The 26,908-nt window shown below is 42.2% G+C and overlaps 1 protein-coding gene across 2 annotated transcripts in view; it reads right to left on the bottom strand.

The window, feature by feature from the left end:
* The window catches only part of PDE4B (phosphodiesterase 4B), a 346,320-nt gene that overhangs the window by 61,819 nt on the left and 257,593 nt on the right, over window positions 1-26,908 (bottom strand). For both annotated transcript variants that reach the window (XM_065410138.1, XM_065410140.1), the window contains 3 exons: window positions 25,260-25,296; window positions 25,029-25,099; window positions 19,126-19,175 (listed from right to left, as the gene is read on the bottom strand). In XM_065410138.1, the coding sequence (XP_065266210.1) occupies window positions 19,126-19,175; window positions 25,029-25,099; window positions 25,260-25,296 (158 nt within the window). The remainder of the gene's footprint in view (window positions 1-19,125; window positions 19,176-25,028; window positions 25,100-25,259; window positions 25,297-26,908) is intronic.

Below are 26,908 nucleotides of genomic sequence, written 5' to 3'. Positions count from 1 at the left end.
ATAAAGGGAAACAAGAAGACTTTTTATCAATACATTAGAAGCAAGAGGAAGACCAAAGACAGGGTAGGCCCACTGCTTAGTGAAGAGGGAGAAACAGTAACAGGAAACCTGGAAATGGCAGAGATGCTTAATGACTTCTTTGTTTCGGTCTTCACCGAGAAGTCTGAAGGAATGCCTAACATAGTGAATGCTAATGGGAAGGGGGTAGGTTTAGCAGATAAAATAAAAAAAGAACAAGTTAAAAATCACTTAGAAAAGTTAGATGCCTGCAAGTCACCAGGGCCTGATGAAATGCATCCTAGAATACTCAAGGAGCTAATAGAGGAGGTATCTGAGCCTCTAGCTATTATCTTTGGAAAATCATGGGAGACGGGAGAGATTCCAGAAGACTGGAAAAGGGCAAATATAGTGCCCATCTATAAAAAGGGAAATAAAAACAACCCAGGAAACTACAGACCAGTTAGTTTAACTTCTGTGCCAGGGAAGATAATGGAGCAAGTAATTAAGGAAATCATCTGCAAACACTTGGAAGGTGGTAAGGTGATAGGGAACAGCCAGCATGGATTTGTAAAGAACAAATCATGTCAAACCAATCTGATAGCTTTCTTCGATAGGATAACGAGTCTTGTGGATAAGGGAGAAGCTGTGGATGTGGTATACCTAGACTTTAGTAAGGCATTTGATACGGTCTCGCATGATATTCTTATCGATAAACTAGGCAAATACAATTTAAATGGGGCTACTATAAGGTGGGTGCATAATTGGCTGGATAAACGTACTCAGAGAGTTGTTATTAATGGTTCCCAATCCTGCTGGAAAGGCATAACGAGTGGGGTTCCACAGGGGTCTGTTTTGGGACCGGCTCTGTTCAATATCTTCATTAACGACTTAGATATTGGCATAGAAAGTACGCTTATTAAGTTTGCGGATGATACCAAACTGGGAGGGATTGCAACTGCTTTGGAGGACAGGGTCATAATTCAAAATGATCTGGACAAATTGGAGAAATGGCCTGAGTTAAACAGGATGAAGTTTAACAAAGACAAATGCAAAGTGCTCCACTTAGGAAGAAAAAATCAGTTTCACACATACAGAATGGGAAGAGACTGTCTAGGAAGGAGTACAGCAGAAAGGGATCTAGGGGTTATAGTGGACCACAAGCTAAATATGAGTCAACAGTGTGATGCTGTTGCAAAAAAAGCAAACATGATTCTGGGATGTATTAACAGGTGTGCTGTGAGCAAGACACGAGAAGTCATTCTTCCGCTCTACTCTGCTCTGGTTAGGCCTCAGCTGGAGTATTGTGTCCAGTTTTGGGCACCGCATTTCAAGAAAGATGTGGAGAAATTGGAAAGGGTCCAGAGAAGAGCAACAAGAATGATTAAAGGTCTTGAGAACATGACCTATGAAGGAAGGCTGAAAGAATTGGGTTTGTTTAGTTTGGAAAAGAGAAGACTGAGAGGGGACATGATAGCAGTTTTCAGGTATCTAAAAGGGTGTCATAAGGAGGAGGGAGAAAACTTGTTCACCTTAGCCTCTAAGGATAGAACAAGAAGCAATGGGCTTAAACTGCAGCAAGGGAGGTCTAGGTTGGACATTAGGGAAAAGTTCCTAACTGTCAGGGTGGTTAAACACTGGAATAAATTGCCTAGGGAGGTTGTGGAATCTCCATCTCTGGAGATATTTAAGAGTAGGTTAGATAAATGTCTATCAGGGATGGTCTAGACAGTATTTGGTCCTGCCATGCGGGAAGGGGACTGGACTCGATGACCTCTCGAGGTCCCTTCCAGTCCTAGAATCTATGAATCTATGAATCTATGAATAATGCATCATCAAGTTCAGAATATTTATTTGAAATTTCTCCTCACTGGCTCAGCCTCATGACACACTCAGCTCGGGTTTGGAAGAGTCCCAGAGGGGTAAATGGTTAGACAACATTCTTCCCAGATATTTCAGTATAATACAAAAACTGCTATTTTAATTTAAGTGTCCTGCTCCATCAGGGCCGGCTCTGGCTTTTTTGCCGCCCTAGGCAAAAAAGCCACCCGCCGCCCCCCCTCCGCCCCCTCCAGCGCGGCAGGGGAGGGCGCCGAGCCCGGCTGCGGGCCCGCAATCCCCGACCGGCCGGAGCGCCGGGGGGAGGGTGGCGAGCCCAGCCGGGGCTCTCCGCTCTCCCCGGCGGCCAGAGCACCGGGGGGAGGGCGGCGAGCCCCCGGCGGCCAGAGCACCGGGAGGAGGGCGGAGAGCCCGGCTGGGGCTCTCTGCTCTCCCCGGCAGCCAGAGCACCAGGGGGAGGGCGGCGAACCCGGCTGGGGCTCTCCGCTCTCCCCGGGGGCCAGAGCGCCGGGGGGAGGGCGACAAGCCTGCCACGGCTCCGCTCTCCCCGACCGGCCAGAACGCCGGGGGGAGGGCGGAGAGCCCAGTCGCGGCCCCGCTCTCGGGACGGAGCGCCCTGCCGCGCCGCCCCCCTCCAGGCGTCGCCCCAAGCACATGCTTGGTGGGCTGGTGCCTGGAGCCGGCCCTGTGCTCCATAGATACACCCTGCGGCATCACCATTTCAGTTCATTTCATAAGAGACTTCTTTAAAAAAAAGATGGGGGTGGGAGGGGAGTAGGAGGAGGGGAAAGCAGTGCACTGAAAGGTTTTTAAATACCACAGACTTCTACACTAGTTTTGCAGAGGGAGCAGCCACCAGAACAACTCTAAGCAGGGTGACAGACCAGACAGCAAATGTGAAAAATCGGGACAGGAGGTGGGGGTGTGTGTGTGTGTAATAGGAGCCTATATAAGAAAAAGACCCAACAATCGGGACTGTCCCTATAAAATTGGGACATCTGGTCACCCTAACTCTAAGTGGCCTGGCCTCATACAAAAATAATTGTGCACTAGTTAGCACCAAAATAGGCCAGTTATAAAATGTGACTTTTAAAAAGCATTTTGATATCAGTGACAAGACAGTGAAAACTTTCCTAAACATTGTTTGAAAAACAGTCACATACCGCCACAGCTGTGGTCAGCATAGACTCTCAAGCTGGACCCAACTCATTATTAAAAGAGAGGGGGTGGTTGGTAAGAGTGTGCTCTGTGATGGCTCTGAGCCTCTGGAACCTGTTCACCTTGGTCCAAAACAGACTGAATTTGGTGTCCTTCTGGGTACACTGCAAAAGACATTTGCTTGATGTGGGGATTGGAGAGGGCTGAAGATGAGGTAAAGGAAAGTTTGTAAGTGGCTAGATGACTTCCTGTTTGAAATTATTATTTTTGCTGTTGGGATTTTATTGTATTATTTATTTTGTGTTAGAGGATAATAGCACAGGCTTTTAAAAACATTATTATATTTAAATGTATAAATAACTGCACAGCACCTAGCACAATAGGGTTATGATCCATGATGGGGTCTCCTAGACAAACCACAATGCAAATAAATGAATTATTAATAATAATAAAATAATAATAATAATAATAATAAATGAATGTTCATCAGATGATCAGATCCTGCTCCCACTGCAGATGACAATGGGAGATTTGCCATAACCTAGGTGGAAATATATACAATAGTATGCTCAAAAAACATCACTACCTGGCACATACACACAGTGTTTGTGCTCTATTTTTTATTTTCCAAAATTATTATTAGCTCCTCCCCAAACAAGCAGACACTTAACATATTGTCTAAATGTTTATTTAATATTTATTATTAAATAATGTCAATAATTATTTTATTATTTATTTTATTATTTTTAATTGTTAAATTAAATGATTTAAATAACATTATTTAATTAATTTGATTTTATAAATGTATTGATTTTTCCAGTGAAACAATTTTAACACATACACATTCTTATAAATATAATTAATTAACATTAGCTTCTATAATGGATGAACCACTAAAAAAGTACCCTAATTGTGAAGTTCTTAGGGATAAATTGTCATTTGTAAACACAACTTGCTATGTTAAGATAAAATGAATGGTTATCTATCAAGTTTAACATTTCTTTAACAGCAACACAATGGCATATTCAATTTTTAGCAATACAATTCTTTTAATCTCATGAGATGAGGATAGTGGTAATTAAATCTTAGTATTCCTGGATGACTGGAATACTGAAGGCAGTTAACATATGATTCCTCTTTTCATTATTTTGGAGCTTGGACAGTGAGACTAAAATGCATGTTACAATATCTGAGACAAGGTGGGTGAGGGGATATCTTTTATTGGACCAATTTCTGTTGGTGAAAGAGACAAAGATTTTGTGCTGTCAGTTACAATGGCTGGAATTGTGGCGAATAAAAAGGGGAACAAAAGCAAATGACCAACTATTTGCTCTTTCTATTAACTCTGTTTAGCATATGCATTAATAAAAATATTGTTTTAATCTTTGTAATAGTTATTATGGAACAATAAACATTTGATTTGAAGAATTAAATACTCTGGATGAAATCCTGACCCTATTGAAGGCAACAGCAAAACCCCCACTCATTTCAGTGGGGCCAGGATTTCACCATCTGGGTCTAACCCTACCGCACTTCCTCTGACAACACTTCCATTGACCCTGATAAACTTAAATAAAGTTGCCTGAGTAAGGACTGCACAGTTTGACCCACGACAGGCAGTCACAATACCATGTAGGATTTAAATACATTTTAAAATGCTTCATTACCACAGCTTAAATTTGGAATAAATGTATGAGGACAAAATTGTTAACATTAGGAGTATCTAAGGTAGGGTGACCAGACAGCAAATGTGAAAAATTGGGACAGGGGGTGGGGGGGTAATAGGAGCCTATATAAGAAAAAGACCAAAAAATCGGGACTGTCCCTATAAAATCGGGACATCTGGTCACCCTAATCTAAGGACAGGCTTTTGGTCCTGGGATTAGTGTTTCACATGTCCTTGGGAAAGATTCACTGCTAATACTCACAGTCAGTCTTCTACTCCCTGTGCTAGCTGTGGCTGGGACACACTGCTACAGCAGTGAGCTCGATCGCATAGGAGGTAGGAGAACCCTAGTGTCTGATGTAGGAATGAACTGATAGGTTCTGTTAGGAGTCCATTTCAGTTCTCATCAGCTAGAAAAGCATCGTGACATGGAGTCTGAAAGAGGTTAAGCCAATAGGACAATGAGGGATCCAACATCCTTCACTAAGGCATGCATAAGACGCTTCCCTCATCTTAAAAAGTAAGTCCCTCTATTAGTTAGAAGATTTTTTTCCCTGTGATTCAGGTATATATGTCAGAACAGTAAGGGCCCAATTCCACAAAAAGTACATTTAATGGCTGTACTGTGCAAGTCCCTCCCTCCCATAAAGCAGTTACCATTCTCCTGCACAGCACAAGACTCACACATTTTATTACTCGGGTTTTCCCTATCATCCAAATCCTGGAGCTCGTTATACAGTTTTTATACAGTTCAAAATGAGTGTTTCCTGAGTCAGGGATGTACAAAAACAGTGTAAGAACCTCCGTGTTGGCCCTGTGTGTTTAAAGAATACAGAGTGAAAAAAGATGACGTCATGAAAGTATATCACTATGAATATCTTACACCCCCTCTCATGCCCACACGGTAGAAGGCCATGCAAGCTGCAAACACTGGCTTTCATCTGGCTGGATGATTCAGTGGGAAATCTGCAAAAGAAGGGAAGCCCTTTTTAGAACTGAAGGTTGCCTTGATGCAGCACTAAGCTAAGTAGTAGGGTGGAGCTGATCACAAAGTGCCAAGATCAAGAAAATGGTGCTTCAGTTCCTGAGATGCTCTTCAAAATGCATTAGTGTCTTTGTTTGTAACATACCTGGTTATCTTGCCAAAGGGAAGATTACTTCCTCCATCTGTCTGAGGGTGCCATCTAGAACTAATTTTTCAGCTCATAGCCCCCTTACCGTCCTTGTCTGACTGTAAGATCTATTCCTGATAAAAGTTGAGGAGAGCTGTATATCCTGGAACTATGCCTCTAGAGTAGATAGGGGTCAGCTCTAGGATGTACTTATCTCCCTGCTTCTGATAATGAATGAATCAGTCAGTCAGACTGGGAAGAGCCCACCCTGCATTAGAATTACAGAATGACTCCTTGACTATGCTCAGGGAGTCCCTCTGACATCACTGATAGCTGCCCAACTGCCATAGATGGCAGTCGGACTTGATGGAATGACAGACTGCATGATGGGAGGAACACGTGTCAAATGTCTAATATAACACCCCACAGGTGTGGCTGAGGGGAAAACAGTTTTTATCAGTTGCTATGGAATCATGATTAGTTTATATATCTACAGAGCCAGTGAGAAGAGAAATGAAGGCTATTTTTTGAAATAGATGTCATGAAATCAATCCTTGAAGAACTTCTGGAGTCAAAGGCTAAAAAGGTTTGCCTGAATATCTTATGTTACTCGATATAGAAATAAATCTAACTGTGAGACGTAACATGGGTGTCATTTTTCAACTGGAGTTCATCACAAGAAACTACTCTTTGGTCTCATTTAGAGTTTGTTTATGTACATAGTAACAGAACAACCATATCTTAGTAAATGCAGCAGCTTATCTTAGCAGAAAATAAGTAAATGAAGTTTTAAAAAAAGAGAGAAAAAGTATGGTGAAGCATGGAAACCTTTAAGAGAAACTTTCACCTTATTCTTCCTAACTGCTAAAAGAAAACCTGATGTTCTTCTTTTAAAACGTGTCTGCCTCTAGGTTCTTGGCACAGGTTTACTGATGGGAGGGCCAGCAATCTATTTAATGACTGCATTGACGTCAATAGCATAACTGAAATACTTACTAAGATGCATGATTCCAACTTTCAGGGGGAGGTGTGTTTCTAGGGTGTATGAAACATGTGAAATGGATTCTTTCTGGGAACGGACTACACTTGAAGAACAGGAAATGAAAACAAAAATGTTAGCAGTATCTTTTGAATGTTAGTCAATTATTTTCTTTTTCCATGCAGATAACTTTTAAAGTTTAATGTTGAACAAATGTTTAATTTCTGGCAATATCAGAACTATTTTACTGTTTCAAGAGTTTAGACTTGACCCAATTTCACGTCTGTAAAATTCTCTCTGTTGAATTTCTGATGCAAAATTGAACGTTTGCTTATAAGTGGCTCCTTTCTACAAAACTTTAAAATTTTTACCATGTGTAAAATTTAATCATGTGTAAAATCTAATCAAAATTAGAATCTCATTTAAAAACCACTGTATTATTTTGAAAGAATTATTCAGGTTTGAAGGGACCTCTAGTGGGTCACAAAATCCATTATCCTTGTAGCAAGGCTGATTTCATTATTCATAATTAGTTACTTTTTTAAGAGCACATTACTTAGATATTTGGTGCAATAGAGATACTAGCCCTGTGCAAATATTGGTTAGAATTACAATGTATTGTATTTGCTGGACTTGAATGCTCTATTTTAAAGCCAAAAGGCCACATCTTGCAGTCTTTATTGTGGCAGCACTCACTGGAGACCGAATCAGGACTGCAGAATTTCACACCAAATGTTTTATTGTGCACATAGCCAGATTCTGTTCTCACACCAGTGTAAATCTGGCTGAACAGTACTGGCTTCAAATGAACAATTCCAGATTTACGACGGTGTGTAACTAGGAGCTTACTCTGATCCATAGTTATTAATAACACCTATAGATAGATGGACTCTCTTCAGTGCAAGTTTAAGAATTAGCTCGTCATTCATTTACTTTCTATTTAAATGTTCATGCATGAGTCTGGGTACATTTTACACCCACGTCAAAAATGAAATATTACAAGTTTTATGTTCATGTAAAGGCATGTGAGAAGTGCAGACAAACGTGCAGATGTTCAGGAAAACCGAGTCAAGGGAACAGGCAAGGAAAAATACCAATCTTTCACTCCCACCCCCAAGAGTGGAATTTTAACACCACTTTAATCTTATGAGACTTGAAAAGCCTGTGTGTGACATATCACACAATGCTACAGCCCCTGAAGGCTAATGTTGCAAAGCATAACTGTCAAGTGTATTATATTGCTAGGTATATAATTAATTGTTTGGAAATACCATAATTATTCAGAGTTGTAAACACCTAGGGGGTACTAGGTTGCTTGCTGTTGGGAAAAGTTTGTGCAAACCTCTTATAGCCCCAGGAGATACACAACATTGTTTGACCCTTAGTATTATGCTGTGATCCTGATAGCCATGTTGGACATTTTTAAAGCAATATTCTATAAAATAGTCCATCATGCAAAAATTGCTCAGATTATTTGCTGGGGCATTGATCTTACAGGTCAAACATAATACCCTTACCCTACTGCTTATCTAGGGGCAGCTTCCTCTTTTACAGCTTCACTGTTACTGACACAAGAGACTTCTCCCACCATCAGGAACAACAGACTCCTTATTTATTATTTATGATGTTCCATAGATATACACCATCCTTTACACACATATAAGATGTCAGGTCCCTGCCACGAGGAGCTTACACTAATTCAGGTAAATACAACATGACTGATACAAAAATCCGGCAGAAAATTCAGATCAGGGAGTTTTGGAGAGGAACTGGATAGTGGAAAGCTAAGTGAAAAACACAGATATTATGAAGGGACTTGAAGGAAGAAGAGGAAGGCTGTTCCAAGTGTAGGGTGTGGCGTGGAAAAAAGCATGAAGCAGAGAGTGGGAATAGGACACAAAGGGAGTAATTATGAGAAAGTACTGAGAGGAACAGAGGATCTGAGACGGAAACAAGAACAAAGATATAGGTGAGGGCGGAGCAGCGCCAAGCTGTGAAGGGAGAACAAGGAGCTTAAGTTTAATGTGGAAACGAATGAAGTGATGTGAACAGTGGGGAAACAGTCAATGGTGGAAAAGAAAGATGGATGGATATGGAAGAGGTGTGAGGCTGGGAGGCTCGAAAGGAGGCAGTGACAGATCACCAGTCAGTGATCAAGATTTAATTAGTTGGAGTCCAACAGGGTAGGAGAAGAACCAGAAGAACACAGTCATGGCAGCCTAGAAAGGAGAGGCACTAATGAAGAAGGCAATCATTCATGGTGTCCAAGGTAGCTCAGAAAAGTTAGGGCCGTGGAAAGGCTCGTCTCTTTGCATGGAAGGAGCGATCATTAGGGACCTTAGTGAGCTTAGTCGTCCTTTATATGAGAAAGAGAGAGAGAGAGAGAGAGAGAGAGAGAAATGAACTGGAGAAGAACAAAAGAGGAAGTTGAGGTAAATTGAATACACAGCACATGGAAGGGGCTTGAAGCTGGAATATAAGGAAAACAACAGAATGCTTGAAGGCTGAGGGAAAGGAGCTAGAGGATGAAGATAAAGGAGAATAAGAGGTGGGACAACGATAACACCTTTAGGTTAGAGTAGTGCTCCCCCTGTGCATCTAGCCACGGCCCTGCCTTCTCCCTGCCCCTTTGTGATGGTGTGCATCCCTTGGTGGCTAGCAGGGAGCCGAGCCGAGCCTCGGGGCACTACAGCAGTATATACGTATATAAAAATTGTAACTCCTATTCCCTTGAGAATGGAGACCAGGGCTGCATCTGATCCAAACACAAGGGATCTAAGGGGTGAAGTCCTTGCATCTTCCCCCTGCTCATCCATGCAGGAGTAGGGCACAATCTAGTCCTTAGTGGCCACTATGTGGTAATATCCAAAATCACCTGTCAGTTTATTGTTAAGTGAACAGATATATTTCTCACATTTAAATGCCTCTAAAAAGTTTTACTCCTTCCCCATATCTGCTTCTGTACTTAGAAAAGCTGGCAACTTTTCATCTCCCTGCTGATTTTTAAGACCCACACCACTGCGCTCTGAATGAAAGTGATGACGGACAAAACCCCTTACTCAATCCATGTGGGACAATTTTCTTCTCAGTTACCCTGGTGCAACCTACTAGGGAAACAGAGCACAGCATTTGGACCTTTGAAGATTTGTCCACTACTTTCTTTGTAGTGTATGAAGGAAAGAACAGTGAACCCAAAATACGCATTATAACCTGGTGTGACGGGTATAACCGCACGCAGTGATGAAAGAGTTAAAGTGGCCTGAGAAGCTACCTGGCTGCACCTGGAGTGGTGTCAGGCAAACAGGTGATCAAACCCTGGCAGGGAGGGAGGGGCTGGAGGAGGGAACAGAAAGAGATCCAGGTGAGAGGTATCCGCAGGGCCAGATTAACCTTTTGTGGGCCCAGTGCCAAATATATTTGTGGGCCCCCATGGGGGCAATGGCACATGGCGTGGGGGTGTCAGTCCCTGGAGCGAGGCGCCAGCCAAGGGCATGGCATGGCAGGGGCAGTCCCGCTCTGCCCAGCCCAATGCGAGGGCACTATTCACAATCCAGCAGTTGCCAGACGCAGAGTGTCCTGCCCAGCTCTGTGCTGCCAGCCTGCCCCTTCCTGTCCAGGAGGGTCCATGCCACGCCACACAGCCGCCCCGCCCAACACCCCCCTGAGTCCCTATGGCCAGAGCTCCCCTGGACTCACTATGCCCAGCGCCCCCACCCAACCCTCCCACAAATGCACAACGCCCTGCACATCATGACCCCTGCCCAGTGCCCCCCTGCCCACAGCCCCACCACAACTGCCCAGCACCCCACACAGAACCCCCACTCCCTAGTGCCCCAACACACACAGATCTTCCCTGCCCCCCACAACCCAGCACCCCCCCAGACCCCTCGAAGGCCCACTCCCCCATGCCTTGCCTCCCGGCCACACTCACCAGCCCTGCTGGGAGGTGACTGGGTCTGCCGGGCTGAGCCAGCAGCGCAGCCAGGGCTGGTCCCAGGGCCAGGAATCGCTCTGGCCCCTCTGGAGTGGCGCGATCAGCCAGGTCCTCCCTCAGGACCCACTTGCCTGGAGGGGCCCAGCCAAGCCCCCCCACACTGTTTCTCCAACCCCTCCCTTCCCCCCCCCTCGCCCCAAGACTGGCCAGGCTTCTGCACCACTCCCAGGCGGCTCAGCTCTGGGAAGACAGACGAAGCCCCACAGGTGGTGGGAAGCAGAGACTGCCCGGAGCCGGAGGTGCACTGGGGTTCAGCCAGGAGGCAGAGAGGAGTGCTCGGTCAGCCGGTGGGCAGGCTGAGAGGAGCAAGTGATGGGCGGGGAGGAGGCAGCGTGCTGGTGGGGTCTCTGCACAGTGCAAGCGGAGCAGGCCAGAGCCACTTCTGAGCATGGGGTCCGGCTCCAGGGTGCCACTGGTGCCATTGTAAACCTGGCATTGGGTACCTGGGAGCTTTCCCTTGGGCTGGGAGAAGCCTGGGAAGCTGAGTCCTGAGCTGGTGATAGGGGCAGGGCCGGCTCCAGGTTTTCTGCCGCCCCAAGCGGCAAAAAAAAACCAAAACAAAAAAACGCCACGGCAGCGCGATCGCGCCGCTCCACTCTTCGGCAGCAATTCGGCGGTAGGTCCTTCGCTCCCAGAGGGACTGAGGGACCCGCCGCCGAATTGCCGCCCCTTCCTATTGGCCGCCCCAAGCACCTGCTTCTTTAGCTGGTGCCTGGAGCCGGCCCTGGATAGGGGCCAATCAGGGACTGTAGTCTACCTGAAACCCTGGGTAAAGGGAGAGAGTGACACCCCGAAGTGGTGGGAGTGAAACCAACAAACCTGGGTCAGTATTAGGATGGTTTGAAGCTGGGGCTAGCCTGCAAAGAAGGCGGCTACCAGCTGAGTTCAGGTGGGCTGAAGATTCAGTTGTTTTGCTATTTTCTGTCTGACTTTAAGTCTGAGATCTTGAATAGCGCTGGACTCCATTACCTAGTTTGTCCGGAGAGCCAGGTCATGTCAATGGCTGAAATAGGTCAAAGGCCACATGGGGAAACTGAGGCACAGCTGTTGCATGCCACATACAGACACTTGAGGCGGGGGATGAGACAGTGTGATGCAGCAGCAATTTTGCCATGCCTGGGTAATAAATCACACCAACAAATTAGGTAGTTTTAACATCGGAAATAAGATCATTATAAACAAGTGAATTTACAGAATGCAGTTGAGATCACATTAACATGCTTCTACATAATTAAAAAATGCAATTGGGTACTGCTTGTATTAATATGCATTGCACAGAAGGTTTGTTGCCTTAAACTGTTCTCATTTCTAATTGTGAAATAACTGTGCCAATGATGGATTTGGGTTTTGGGGTTGTTCTTGTTGTTTCTGCTACAGTCACATGTTTAATTTTAAATTTTTTTATTTAAATTCATTAAAAAAAAAAATCTATCTGGTCCCATAATCTGCATTTATAACCAAATAACAGGAAAAATCTGCCCGATTTGCTTAAGCTGATACCAAAGACAAAACACAGGATGTTCACTATGTGTTGCTCTTCCTTTTATGATTGTGGTTATAACGTTAAGAAAAGTTTGAAATTGACAGTGACATCACTATCAGCATTTAGTGGTTTGTCGTATATAAGCTGTGGCCAGGCATTTCATGGTCTAGAGAAAAACAAAGACAAAAAACAAACTGCATAATTTGTTATAGTTTATTCATTCCACACTAGGCCAAAATCATCCTTGGTGCATTTCCCTGGGAACACACCAGGGATGAATTTGGTCCTTTATTTTAAACAATTGCCAAATCCTGTAAACTTCCATTTTTGGCCACAATTGGCATGTTATCCTTGAAATTATCCACAGCTCAAGGATAATTTCATTAATTTATACTAGGTTGCTTTAGACCACGTATTTTGTACTTTTCATAACAGGATATAAATCACGCTGCTAATGACAAAAGGAAATGAATGTGAGATGTTCTTACTGACGTCAATTGATGGGTGCTGAATCCATGAATCGAAGTATGACAATGGCAGATCTATAATAAACATCTAACCTTAAATATATAAACAAATTTTGATTTAAAATTACATTTTTTATCTCTAAGGATACAGCACAGGCTAAATGCAGGCAGAATGCTTTACAGCTTCCCTCTGTGAAACTTTCAGGAGACATAGGAAATACAGCTGGCACCTCATCAGAAGTGTTCAGATAGGGAACTCTCCCTTTCATATCTTTCAAATTACAGCCCTTTTCAGGCAAAAGGTGTGACCACTCTGGAAAAATAAAGAAACTTAATATTCAACGGGCATTAGATTTCCCCCCTAGAGTTAAAAGAGTTACAGTATGTAACAGTAACAACAAGGAGTCTGGTGGCACCTTAAAGACTAACAGATTTATTTGGGCATAAGCTTTCTGAAGAAGTGAGGTTTTTACCCACGAAAGCTTATGCCCAAATAAATCTGTTAGTCTTTAAGGTGCCACCAGACTCCTTGTTGTTTTTGTAGATACAGACTAACACGGCTACCCCCTGATACTTGACAGTATGCAACAGTGCATATGGGTGGGTATTGTGAGGCAATAATCAATGCAAACTTCAGGTAGGATGTGGGCTATAGTTAAGAGTTGCAACGGATTGGGAGGTGAGGCAGATCTATCAGAGGTTTGAGCCTGAGGCAATGAGGGATTGGTGTCCTACTGGAGTGTCACAGGATGGGAAGGAACTGGGGCTTATCTGAAGAATGGTGGCTCTGGAGGATCATAGAGAAGTTGAGGAAAAGGGGACTATCAGATGATCATAGAGAAGGACAGAGGGAGGGAAGAGAGAGACTCTGAAACTTCATTTAGTTTGGATAATACTGGAGTAGTATTATGAAATTAATAGGAAGGGGCATATTTGGGAGAAGTCTTGCCAACTACTCTGTGTCCTTCAATACATAAAAGCCAATGAAAGATTACAGAACCAGTTTCTGTACCTGGTCAGATCTATTTGACTTGGACGAATTCATGTAAACAGTTGCACAGATGTCTTTGGGAAGGGGACTAACAAAATGAAAATTAATATTTTTTATGAGTCCACTCTTTCTGTCTCTCATAGCTTAAAACCAGAATGTATGACTGGAAGTCTTTATATGAGGTACAAAGTCCTGGTGTAACCCACACACCTTCTGGGTGTGATGTGTCCAATCTAGTGGCACTGAGACACAAGAGAGCGAGAGAGAGAAAATGAGTCGGCTACACAGCCTGATCTAACAGCCATATAGCTTTTAGCTCATGCAGTAGAGGCTCATTTATTTAGCTCCAGAGGTCCCAGGTTCGATCCCACCTGACAACAACCGGAGTCTGTCAGTGTTACACTGGCATGGAAACCAAATAAAATCTAATGAAGTCTCCCTACTCAAGAATGCTGCCCTAAAAATACTATTTAATTTACTTACCTAATCTCTAGTCTATCTTCACTTCACTTATCTGATTGTAGGGGAGGGCAGCTAGGGTAAAGTTGGTAAAACCTATGGCATAAGCACTAAGCAATATGGGATAAAATCCTGGCCCCACTGAAGTCAAAGGCAAAACTCCACTTGACTTCAGCAGGGCTAGGATTCAACCCACAGAGTTTACATGGGAAACATGGACAATAAATCTTCTGGGTGCCATTCTAATCTATGATCCATCTGAGAGAAGGATTAATCCCCCTCTCTCTAAACCAGGGGTGGCCAACCTGTGGCTCCAGAACCAGATGCGGCTCTTCAGAAGTTAATATGCAGCTCCTTGTATAGGCACCGACTCCGGGGCTGGAGCTACAGGCGACAACTTTCCAATGTGCCGGGGGGTGCTCATTGCTCAACCACAGGCCCTAAACACTAAAATGAGGCACAATTTTGCTTCACTGCCGTTTTGTAATACTAAGATAAAAATAAATCCACATACTGATGATGAAATGCATGTCGCCTTCATATCATGGATAAATACCAAGATATGCTTTTATGTCTAGCATAAGTTATCTGAATGCAAGATAAATGTAGTAATATCAGTATTACCAGCCCCAAGTATTCAAAAATCATGAGACAGGTTTAAAAATAATAAATTTTGGGTCTCTTTTCATTTGTCTTCTGGTTTTGGAGTTTTTAGTGTTCATGTTTTCATGCTTTTCTCCAGAACCACGAAGCCAAGGGAAAAAAAAAAAGAAAAAAAGAAAAAAAGAAAAAAAAAGGAGCAGAGAGATTCATAAAAATCACATGATTCAAGGTGCTGGGGCTTTCAGCAAAATGCCAAATATCATGAGGCTCATGATAAAATCTCAAGAGTTGGCAACTGTGCAAATCCCTATAATTTCTCTGTAAATGCAGAAATAGGGGTCTATAGAAATTACTCTAAATACAGTATGTACAAAATTGAACAGAGAATGATATCCTTGCTGTAAAATTCTTTAAGTGGTATACAAAAATTCTATGGTAAGGTTATCATTCTCTATTAAATTGCACAAGACTTTCTCATAAGGCATATGAGACAAAAGTCCTACTAAAATCATAATTTACAGATAAAAGTGGTGAATTGTATTCCTCTTAATCCTATCTGAATGCTGAGAATATGACAGTGAGCAAATGAGGAGTTTAAGATCATATGTGAACACTGCATTAGAGGCTTTCGCATTAGAGGCGTTAATTATTTTTTGACTAACCTACTAGAAGAGTCTCCAATATAATAAATATTTTGATACCACAAAATATGGATCAGTTTAGGAAAAATCAAATGACTATGTTAGCTATTAATCCAGCCGCCACTGAATAGCACCCAATATGAAAATCACCCTTTAGCAGTCACTCCTTGCGCATAATTACTGAAAATGAGAAGATAAAATTTTATGAATGAATAGTTTCACATCCACATCTGTTTATTGGTAGGAAATAAAGCTTTATATGCTGCAAACAGGGCTGTCCCTGCCCTACAGGTGCACCATGCTGCTGCTTCCATTGGCAACATGGGGTGTGTGTGGGGGGAAATAGACAATAAACAAACCTGGCAAAAATAAACAAATCCCCTTCAAGATGCAGCTTCCTCCTTCTGCCTCCCACACCCCAGTAGCTGATCCCTCTCTCTGCTTCTTCACCTACGTTCCGTTGCTTTCCTGTCACCCACAAGGATTGCTCTCGCCCTCTGCCTCCCTTTGCTGCTCCTCTTTTGCCACAAAGCAGCCACTGCACACTCCTCTCCCACCTGCCCTCAACCCCAGCAGAGACTGTGGTAGAACAGGTGCTGAACTATTGACTGGGACTCACTTTGCTCTGTGTGGTAAAACTAACCCTGTCAGTGTGAGCTCAGCTGAGCCCTGATTGGTGCACTCCTTCTGGAGACTTGGCTTAATATTATTCCCCTCCAAGACCAAAGAGAACCCAGAACCCTTCTGTGTTGGTCTCTGAGGGGTAAGAAGCATGTGTGCACAAGTCTGAGTGACAGGGTACACGTGAAGGGGAGCAGTTAGGATATATAATAGGAACGTCCGGAAAGTGAAAAAAAGAAAGGAGGCAGTGACCGGGAAGAACAGAGAGAGAGGCAGGCAGAGAGACTGGTAAAAACAAAACCTGGGAAAAGTGGAATGGACAGAGGGAATCACAGTGATAGAAAAGTATACACTAAGGGAAATTTTTCTGAGGGGAAAACAGGAAGACAAAAAGGAGGAAAAGATTCACCAAGAAAGAGTGAAGGAAAAGGGAAAAAGAAGGAACATACATACATAAAGGGGAACAAGTGAATCTAAAACCACAATCAGAGAAATATTAATGGGAAAATGTCAAATAACCCTATAAAACTTGGGGTGGGATTCAAGAGATGGATTAGTGGAGGGTGGGGAAAGAGAGGTGAACACACAGAGCGGCAAAATGCCTAGGGTCAGCCCTGACAGTAACGGCTAAATGAAACCTTTTGCTAATGTAGGGGCTGTTACTCTATAGCAAGAAGTTGCAGCGTTCAATAACAATTACCTACAACAGCAGCAAATGGGGCATCCATCTTCAACAGTCATGAATCATTGTGTCCATGAAACTTCTATAATATTCTCTAAGTCTGAACACTGCTTTGAGGTAATTCAGACAATAAACTACATGTGTTTAAGAACATAAGAATGGCCATACTGGGTCAGACCAAGGGTCCATCCAGCCCAATATCCTGTCTACCGACAGTGGCCACTGCCAGGTGCCCCAGAGGGAGTGAACTTAACAGGTAATGATCAAGTGATCTCTCTCCTGCCATCCATCTCCACCCTCTGACAAACAGAGGCTAGGGACACCATTCCTTACCCATCCTGGCTAATAGCCATTAATGGACTTAACCTCCATTAATTTATCTAGTTCTCTTTTAAACCCTGTTATAGTCCTAGCCTTCACAACCTCCTCAGGCAAGGAGTTCCACAAGTTGACTGTGCGCTATGTGAAGAACTTCCTTTTATTTGTTTTAAACCTGCTGCCCATTAATTTCATTTGCTGGCCCCTAGTTCTTTTATGGGAACAAGTAAATAACTTTTCCTTATTGGCTTTCTCCACACCACTCATGATTTTATATACCTCTATCATATCCCCCCTTAGTCTCCTCTTTTCCAAGCTGAAAAGTCCTAGCCTCTTTAATCTCTTCTCATATGGGACCCGTTCCAAACCCCTAATCATTTTAGTTGCCCTTCTCTGAACCTTTTCTAATGCCAGTATATCTTTTTTGAGATGAGGAGACCACATCTGGATGCAGTATTCAAGATGTGGGTGTACCATGGATTTATATAAGGGCAATAAGATATTCTCCGTCTTAGTCTCTATCCCTTTTTTAATGATTCCTAACATCCTGTTTGCTTTCTTGACTGCCGCTGCACATTGAGTGGATGTCTTCAGAGAACTATCCACGATGACTCCAAGATCCCTTTCCTGATTAGTTGTAGCTAAATTAGCCCCCATCGTATTGTATGTACAGTTGGGGTTATTTTTTCCAATGTGCATTACTTTACATTTATCCACATTAAATTTCATTTGCCATTTTGTTGCCCAATCACTTAGTTTTGTGAGATCTTTTTGAAGTTCTTCACAGTCTGCTTTGGTCTTAACTATCTTGAGCAGTTTACTATCATCTGTAAACTTTGCCACCTCACTGTTTACCCCTTTCTCCAGTTTATGAATAAGTTGAATAGGATTGGTCCTAGGACTGACCCTTGGGGAACACCACTAGTTACTCCTCTCCATTCTGAAAAATTATCCATTTATTTCTACGTTTTGTTCCCTGTCTTTTAACCAGTTCTCAATCCATGAAAGGATCTTCGCTCTTATCCCATGACAACTTAATTTACATAAGATCCTTTGCTGAGGGACCTTGTCAAGGGCTTTCTGGAAATCTAAGTACACTATGTCCACTGGATCCCCCTTGTCCACATGTTTGTTGACCTCCTTCAAAAAACTCTAATAGATTAGGAAGACATGATTTCCCATTACAGAAACCATGTTGACTTTTGCCCAACAATTTATGTTCTTCTATGTGTCTGACAATTTTATTCTTTACTTTTGTTTCAACTAATTTGCCCAGTACTGACGTTAGACTTACCAGTCTGTAACTGCCGGGATCACCTCTAGAGCCTTTTTTAAATATTGGCGTTACATTAGCTATCTTCCAGTCACTGGGTACAGAAGCTGATTTAAAGGACAGGTTACAAACCATAGTTAATAGTTCCACAATTTCACATTTGAGTTCTTTCAGAACTCTTGGATGAATGACATCTGGTCCCAGGGAATTAATTAATAAGAATTAATTAATAAGAATTAATTCAATCCACTGGCATGCACTCTCTCTCTTTGTCACTGAATAAATGATTTTTTTAAAACACTCCAGAACATCCTAATGAAGACAATAGGAATTTTGCCTGAAAAAGGTCTTCAGGATTTAACTTTTGATTTTAGCTCTTATGCAGTTCCAATGGAAACAAACTGAAATTAAAACAAATGTAAAATATATAGCTATGTCTGAGCCTGTTTAAGTTTTGTCATATAGGGCCTGTCCAGGCCTATATAGAATAGGGAATCCTAAGGATAACAAATTAATTACCTTCTGCAGCCGTGGCTGGCCGCCCAAAATTACAATGTTCTTCTTGCACATAAAGGGTAAAAATAATAATAAGACATATATATATATATATATATATATATATATATATATATATATATATATATATATATATATATATATATATATATATATATATATATAATATGGGCCTGATTAGGTATATCTAATTTACATCAGTGAGAGAGGAGAATCAGGCACGATATCTTATAAAATAAGAGATCACAGTTTTAACAGTATGATATATAACAAGGGACACACAGTTTACTTTGAAACTTTCCAGTGATTACAAATCACATTCATACCTTGCAGGCTAACTCTGGAGACTGGTGGCTGACTCGCTGCTGGAGACCTCCTGTGGAGGAATAAAGAATAAAACATTTATACAGTATTATCATTAAACAATGTGGTTTGCCTTCTTCTTCAGGTATGAAATACCTTTCATGCTCATTAGAATCCCAAAACACTGCAAAATGAAATTAGTGGTTGATGAAGAATTTGGAATCTCTCTCTTTTTAGTTTTAAAAAATCCACACATCTCATGCCTTCCAGCTACACATACATAAATTATGAACAGAACATACACCAGTTAGCTACAAAAAGATCAGTACCATCATCCCTCACTACCTTTGCCACAATCATCCCACTAGCTCAGAAATGCCCTGAAGGTCAGAAAACTCGGGGTCTCTCCAAGAAATGGGGGCACAGAACTCCTGAATCAAGATCTGTCTCTTGGGAAATACAAGCCTTATATGGCTTTAAAGATTACTTTCCACACCTTAAACTCCACCTGGAAGCAAATAAGGAGACAGTGCTGTCTTCGGAGCACTAGTGTCAGGGCCAGCTCTGGCTTTTTTGCCACCCCAAGCAAAAAAAAAAAAAAAAAAAAAAAAAAATCGGCGCGACCAGAGCGGCAGAGCAGGAAAAAAAAAAAAAACCTGTGGGGCGGCCGGAGCGCAGGTGCAGGGGGACTCCCTGCGCTGGAGACGTGCCCCGGCTAGCGGGGGGGAGGGGGAGGGAACGGGGGGAGAGAGAGAAGGGGGGCAGCCAGGGCTTCAGCAGGGCGCTCGCCCTGCGGCCCTGACTGCCGCGCCACCTGCCGGGAGGGCTCCGCGCCGCTTCGGTCGGCAGGGAGGGAAGGACACGGGCTGCTCTGCCGGGCTTGCTACAGACTTGGCACCGGCTGGGGCAGACAAAGCGCGCAGCCCACTCCCAGCAGGGCGCTCCCCTCCTCCGCGCTGCCACCCCCTACAGGGCGGCCGGATTGGCGAACAAAAAAAAAAAAAGCGGCCGTGCCACCCTAGGATTGGGCGGAATGCCGCCCTGTAGAATCCGCCACCCCAAGCACGAGTTCGCTCGGCTGGTGCCTGGAGCTGGCCCTGACTAGTGTAGTGAGCTCCCTGAAGCTAAAAACACAAGTGATCTGCTTCATTCAGCTGCAGTTATAGCTTCAGGCTCCCCAAGTAGGGCATCTTACTGTAATCCAATCTGCAGGTCAAAAAGATCTAGGTAACTCTGGAGGTCGCGAAGAGCTAGATGACCTGGCAAGGTTCACATTAGAGCGAAATGGTGCGATCTTTTTCCAAAGTATACATGGGCTACGTCTACACTACGGGGGGGGTGGAGGTGGGGGGAGGGGGGATAGATTTCAGAGACGCAAATTCAGCTACGGGAATAGCGTAGCTGAATTCGACGTATCTGATCTGACTTACCCCGCTGTGAGGACAGCGGCAAATTGACCACCGTGGCTCCCCCGTCAACGGCGCTTACTCCTACCTGGGCTGGTGGAGTACGCGCGTCGATCCGGGGATCGATTATCGCGTCCCGACGAGACGCGATTAATTGATCCCCGAGAGATCGATTTCTACCTGCCGATCCGGGCGGGTAGTGAAGACAAGCCCATGGAAAGAGTCATTTTTAGCCAATGTCACCTAGTACTCCAGAGGCAAGGAGGGACCAAATTAATCCCTACAACCAGAATTTCCAGAAGGGCTCAGCACCCACAAAACAGAGTCAGATTTTCAAGAGCTCAGCTCCCCTGTGGGGAATTTAAATATGCAACTAGACTCTCAGAAGAGTTCAGCATTTTGGGGAGTATGTTGGATGCTGAATTATTTTGAAAATCTGCTCCCAACAGTCGGTGCTGAGCACTTGAAAACCTGACTCCTGAGTTCATTGGAAAATCTGCCCCCAAATCACAACCCTCTTTGAAAAGGGGTAAATTCCTGTTAATTAAGGCGACAGTCACTATCCCTGCAAAATCATCATAATTCTGCTTCCCCATGTAACCAGCACAACTCCATGTTATTTTCGTCCTGGCCTCTATTACAACCTAGTGGTGGAAAGGCAAACCACCTAAGTTTGATGAAAAAGAGACCTACAGCTCTATAATACTGACCCATCCCAGATATAGAATTCAAGTTTATACTACAAAATTGCACCAGCCCAGTGTTCCTCCCTCTGAGCCAAAGGATATTTTGATGGGGAGGAGCAGGATCTGGATGCATTCTGCCTATGTCCTGTTTTGTGCAGTTGTTTGGAAACAATGCAGGAAGTACACAGGTCCTGAGAAGTGAACACACACAGCCACCAATTTGGAGTGTTTGATATATACTGTTTTAAGCGAAGGAGTTCTATTTTAGCTGTGCAAATAATGATTTTCCATGGTTTATAACAGACCAGTCTGGGATTGTATTCACAGGAACAAGGAAAGACACCTTCAAGGTTACCACCCCTGCCAAACTGCAGATTGCGACTCCCAACCTTTGAGACGCTACAGCTGTCCAAAAAATGATCTGAAACCTTTTTTTAAAACCTAACCAGAACTATTGATTTTTAACTACCCTCCCTCTTGAAAATGGCTTGTTTAAAAACTTTAAAAACTTAAAAAAAAAAAAAAAATACCACCGAGGCAGACATAAAGCATGGAAAATTTTACTCTGGAAGATTAAAGTTTTCAAAGTTATATGCAAATGAAAGTGGGACATTTTGTCAGAAAATGTTAGAGAAACTTAATAGGTGTCACCTAAAACAGCCAATTTCAAGAGCAAAATTCCAAGGACCTACCAGATAGTACTTTTCAACGATACCCCTGACTAACCCAGAAGTGATATTAATGGTGACTTCATATGAAGTGGCTATTTCAAAGCAGAACACAGAAACAAATGATCACTATGACTGTGGCAATATAAAAGGCTACGCAAGATGGAAAATGTTCAGGACAAGGGAGTTAAAAGAACATTTTACTTGTTTCCAATGCTTTCTACTCCACATCAGAAAAAAAAATCTTAAAATGAAAATTAACATGCTGAGCACTTTAGATTTAAAATTAAGTTTATTGTACGTACTACTCTGGATTTTACTTGTAAACATATTTTCATCTTATATTATGTATCGTTTTCAGTCATGTACTAATGAAACTGCCTCTCTAGCTCGTGTGTGTGTCTGTGTGTATATATATATATATATATAGAGAGAGAGAGGAGCAGTTTCTTTAATAAATGACTGAAAATGATATTGGTCGGTCCTACAGATTAGTCAAATGTGACTAATGGGTCTGGTCTGAAACAGCATATTGTGTTTCTAATAAAAGGCTGGGAAATCCAGAATGGCAAACTGGATGATAACTCATCTTTTTAAAATGCTAGTTTATAAATATTATTTCTTCCTCCCCTCCTAGTTAACCTTTCTTTCAGTTTATCATGCCAGGTAGGGTTACTAAGGCCTGGTCTACACTACGCCTTTAATTCGGATTTAGTGGCTTTAATTCGAATTAACTCTGGAACCGTCCACACAACGAAGCCATTTAATTCGAATTAAAGAGCCCTTTAATTCGATTTCTGTACTCCTCCTCGACGAGAGGAGTAGCGTCAAAATCGGTATTGTTAATCCGAATTAAGGTTAGTGTGGCCGCAATTCGATGTTATTGGCAATTAGATGTTATTGGCTACCCACAATGCAACGCTCTGGAAATCGATGCTACTACGGTAGCTTGGACGCACACCACCGAATTAATGGTGCCTAGTGTGGCCGAATACATTCGAATTTATAAAATCGGTTTCCTAAATTCGAATTATATAAATTCGGATTAATCCTGTAGTGTAGACATACCCTAAGTTAGGGGCAGCATTGCAGACAGATGAAGAGTTAGCTCAGTCAGGGGCAGAGAGTAGGTGGGATCAGAGGTCAATCCCAGGAGTACTTTCCAGTGCATGGTTCTCTCTTTCTGAAGACACTAGTGTGCAGCATCACTTCCTCTTGCTCCCCAGACTTTCCCACAAATCACTCAAGTCCATTATCAGGGGGTAGCCGTGTTAGTCTGTATCTACAAAAGCATCCGAAGAAGTGAGGTTTTTACCCACGAAAGCTTATGCCCAAATAAATCTGTTAGTCTTTAAGGTGCCACCAGACTCCTTGTTGTTCAAGTCCATTAGTTGCCCCTTCACAATTGCTCACCATCACTCAGCATTCCCCTCTGTCCCCAATTATATCCAGCCCCTCTCTCTCTGGAGATTCTGCCCCACCAGGAACCAGTGGGTTCTTCTCTCCCACTCTCCTTGAGGCCAGGAGCTTTCTCCTCTTCCTCCTCAAGGCTGGCACTCTGGGAAAAGGCTTGTTCTTTGTCTCCTTGGCAGGGAAAAAGGAAAGGAGAGGAGGGCCTGGGGTCAGCCTGTGATAGCCTAGAATGCAGGTCCCAGAGCTCAGGCTCCTCACTGTACAGACTTCCCCCTCCTCTCAAAGACCAAGCTCTTCCCAGGGGCAGCATTAAATAACGGATAGGTTCAAGGTAGGATGGGGAGAGAAAAACAGTCCCCTGTGCTGGAAGAATCACACTGGTGCTCTCTGCTGTTGCTGCTGGAAACTACAGGCAGAAGCTTAACAACAACAACAAAAAAGGTAGGCTCTGCAGGCTTACTGGGATATCTTTCTAGGCTCAGCACAGGATGATGTCCCACCTGTCTCCTTTCCTGGGAATTGCTCTATCTTCAGCCACTCTGTGCTCTCGCTCCAGCCTGACCAAAGAGCAGCAGTACCCAGGCTTTTCTGCCTTCCCCCTACTTCCCTACTGGAACGGACAGTTAATATTGTTTGGGCTGCTCCGCTCCTGAATCCCTTCTTCTCCCTCTTAAAGTAGAAGTGGCTCCTGGGCTGCTTTGTTCCAAGGCTGTTCTCTTCACTCACTCACTCACTCACTCTCACACACACACACACACACACACACACACACACACACACACACACACACACACACAAAGGGCCATCAGCTCCAGCTGCTCCATCACCTGACCCCATTCAGCTCAGTCACTTGGTTCTAATTCCTACTCTCCCTGAGAGCCAATGCGTTGTTTTCAGATGAAGAGAGGCAGTGATGGAAGCAGGCAGGTTTGGGAAAGGGGAAGAAATGAAAATAAAAGGGAAGGAATCAACTGATCTGCAAGAACGGATGGAGAAGGAATGACCAAGGATGGGACACAAAGAAGAGGAACAAAACTTCCAAAGGTGCTGATAAGCTTTCTATTTGCATTCCAATGTTAGAGACTTATCTGCACCAGATAGGAGAATTCTTTGCATTTTGTTCACCATTAATTATAATCAGATTTTCTGGTTTTCAAATATCAATATTCATATACAATCAATACTAGGAAATGTAAATGCCATCATAAAATATATCCCCAAATGTACTGCCGGTAATTTTATCATCCTGAGATTTATAATTTGTACAATTTTATTTGACATAAATTACAGTGAAGTTCGCCATCTAGTAGCTAAGTTTTGAAGTACCATACAAATGAGCTAACGGGTAACTTTCTAAATGTTAGAACATACTCATGCCTCTGCATTAGATACTCTCACAATGGGCCAATTTTCCAGCACTAATCTTCATTTTTGTATATGCACTGAATAACAAGCACAGATATTAGTAGTAGTAATTATGTTTATTACAGTAATGCCTGGGGACCAACCAAGAATTTGGGTCCCCCTGCACCAGGCAAAGAGTAATAGACAGTCCCGGACCAAAAAGGTTATGATCTAAATATGAATATTTTTCTTGAAGTTCATCCCATGGACAAAACTACAGACACAGTTCTTAGCAGGTGGAAAATTGTGCCTGAACAAATGGAAACTGGATTGAATTCAGATTGAAAATATGGCCCAACATGTATATATTGTACTTAAAAACAAATGTAATTAAAAGCAGAAAGCTTACTTGTTTGATGTTCCTTGCAAATTTGTCAACAACGTAAAGTTATTTCTCACACTTCGTAAACTTGCCAGGACCTAAAGTAAACAAAAACATATAATATTAAAAATTTTTTTTACAAACATGCAAATTTTCAATATATATATTAATATAGGAGCAAAGACGCTGAAGGACAACTTTCTATTCCATTCAATTTATCAATGTATAGTATAAACATAGAGACTATTTGAAATTTACCTGTGCAAAAGGTGTAACAATCAAGTCATCTCCATGTCTAAAATAAATGAAAAAAAAGTGTGAATCGTATGTTAGAGAATAATTATCAGTATTTTAGTACAGTACATACACATACTCATCAAACTATATGATGTAAAAATTCTGCACAGAATGTAATCACTAATGTACAGTCAGCCAAACCAAGCATTATGCTAGCCTTTTATTTTATGCTGCAACTTTTGCTTGCTAGCAAATGGATGTATCTACTAAAGTGGGTGGGCATCCATTCAGTGCACACAAACACAATATATGCATATTCAACTTGGGAAGCTGGGTACTCAACTGCCTGACTTGTGTAAGCAAAACTCAAGGCTGGAACTAAAAACTGGCTCCTTAATATTTATGAGCCATTATAAATATTTATATCAAATACAGTTTAATTTCAAATTGGAAAAAGAGCATTTTACAATGCAATGTTTTCTCATATAGCCCCACTATTCAAAAATAAATCTTTACTACATATACTGTTTCTTTAAATTACATAAAAGGTTGCTCCTGATGGAAAGGTCCCCTAGTCACAGTGCATGTTCATAGACAAAAAACAACTGAAGCTGGAACAACTGCTCAGTTTTGGTAACACAAGGCAATAAATGCCAGGAAATTCAAGGTTAAGGTGGCTCACTCATACTGTGATGGGAAAAAAAGCATAACAGTCTGAGTAAAGGTCATCTTTGAATTTCCTGGCTTTTGTTGATTCGTGTCACAGCCTTTAATGTTATTTAAACATTGTTTCTTGTTTGTGGATTTTCATCATAGAAGATTAGAGAATATGTACTGTGCAAAATGCATTACTATCTTTGGTGTGTGTGGGGGGGTTGGTAAATATTATGTATTTGTATTTATAATCAACTAAATATGTACTGAGCATTTTATCCAGTTGAGTACATATCATACCACGCTTTTTATAGTACACATACTTTAGTATGCAGATTTGCATTGATTGACCTTAGCCATTACAACAAATCCTTTTGCTTCAGCAGATAATTATAATTTTTGTCAAATGTAAAACATATTATTAGCTTATAATATATTATTTACATAATTTAGAGATGTTACAGTCTCTTATGTAAATATTTGCTAAATGCTAACTATAGCTAGAGATTTTTTGGTAGGTATTTCTCATGATAGCTGGGCCATCTTGCTAACTTTTAGATTTTTATTACACTATAAAATATTTATAATTCATATAATAATCTATTTAACTTTGTTTTTAGAGAAAAAAGACAGATTTTGAATTTAATGGAGAATAAGTGCTGTTCTTAATTTGTAAATTCATTTGCTCTCACATTAAGAGCCCATGCCTGACATTTTGAATTTATACATGTTCCTGATAACACCACATATATCCAACGTTCTTATTTTCTGAGGTCATGGCATTTATACATAACTTCCTTTGTGTGCATTAATACCAATATTTTAGGACTGAATAGGGCTTAATACTGCTCTAAAATAGGCAATAGGTTAATATTTAGAAATGAAATAAAGGTCCAATCCCTTTAATTAATTTTGAAACTTTTGTGTCTAAGGTTTATATAGCCCCACCACTAGTAATTACTATGGTACTCCACAAGGCCCTTTAGAAATGCTTATAAAAATCCTATAAGCTTCCA

The sequence above is a fragment of the Emys orbicularis genome, chromosome 8 (assembly GCF_028017835.1).
Source record: "Emys orbicularis isolate rEmyOrb1 chromosome 8, rEmyOrb1.hap1, whole genome shotgun sequence".
In the NCBI taxonomy this organism is placed as follows: domain Eukaryota; kingdom Metazoa; phylum Chordata; order Testudines; family Emydidae; genus Emys; species Emys orbicularis.
This window is presented reverse-complemented; position numbering and strand designations above follow the sequence as displayed.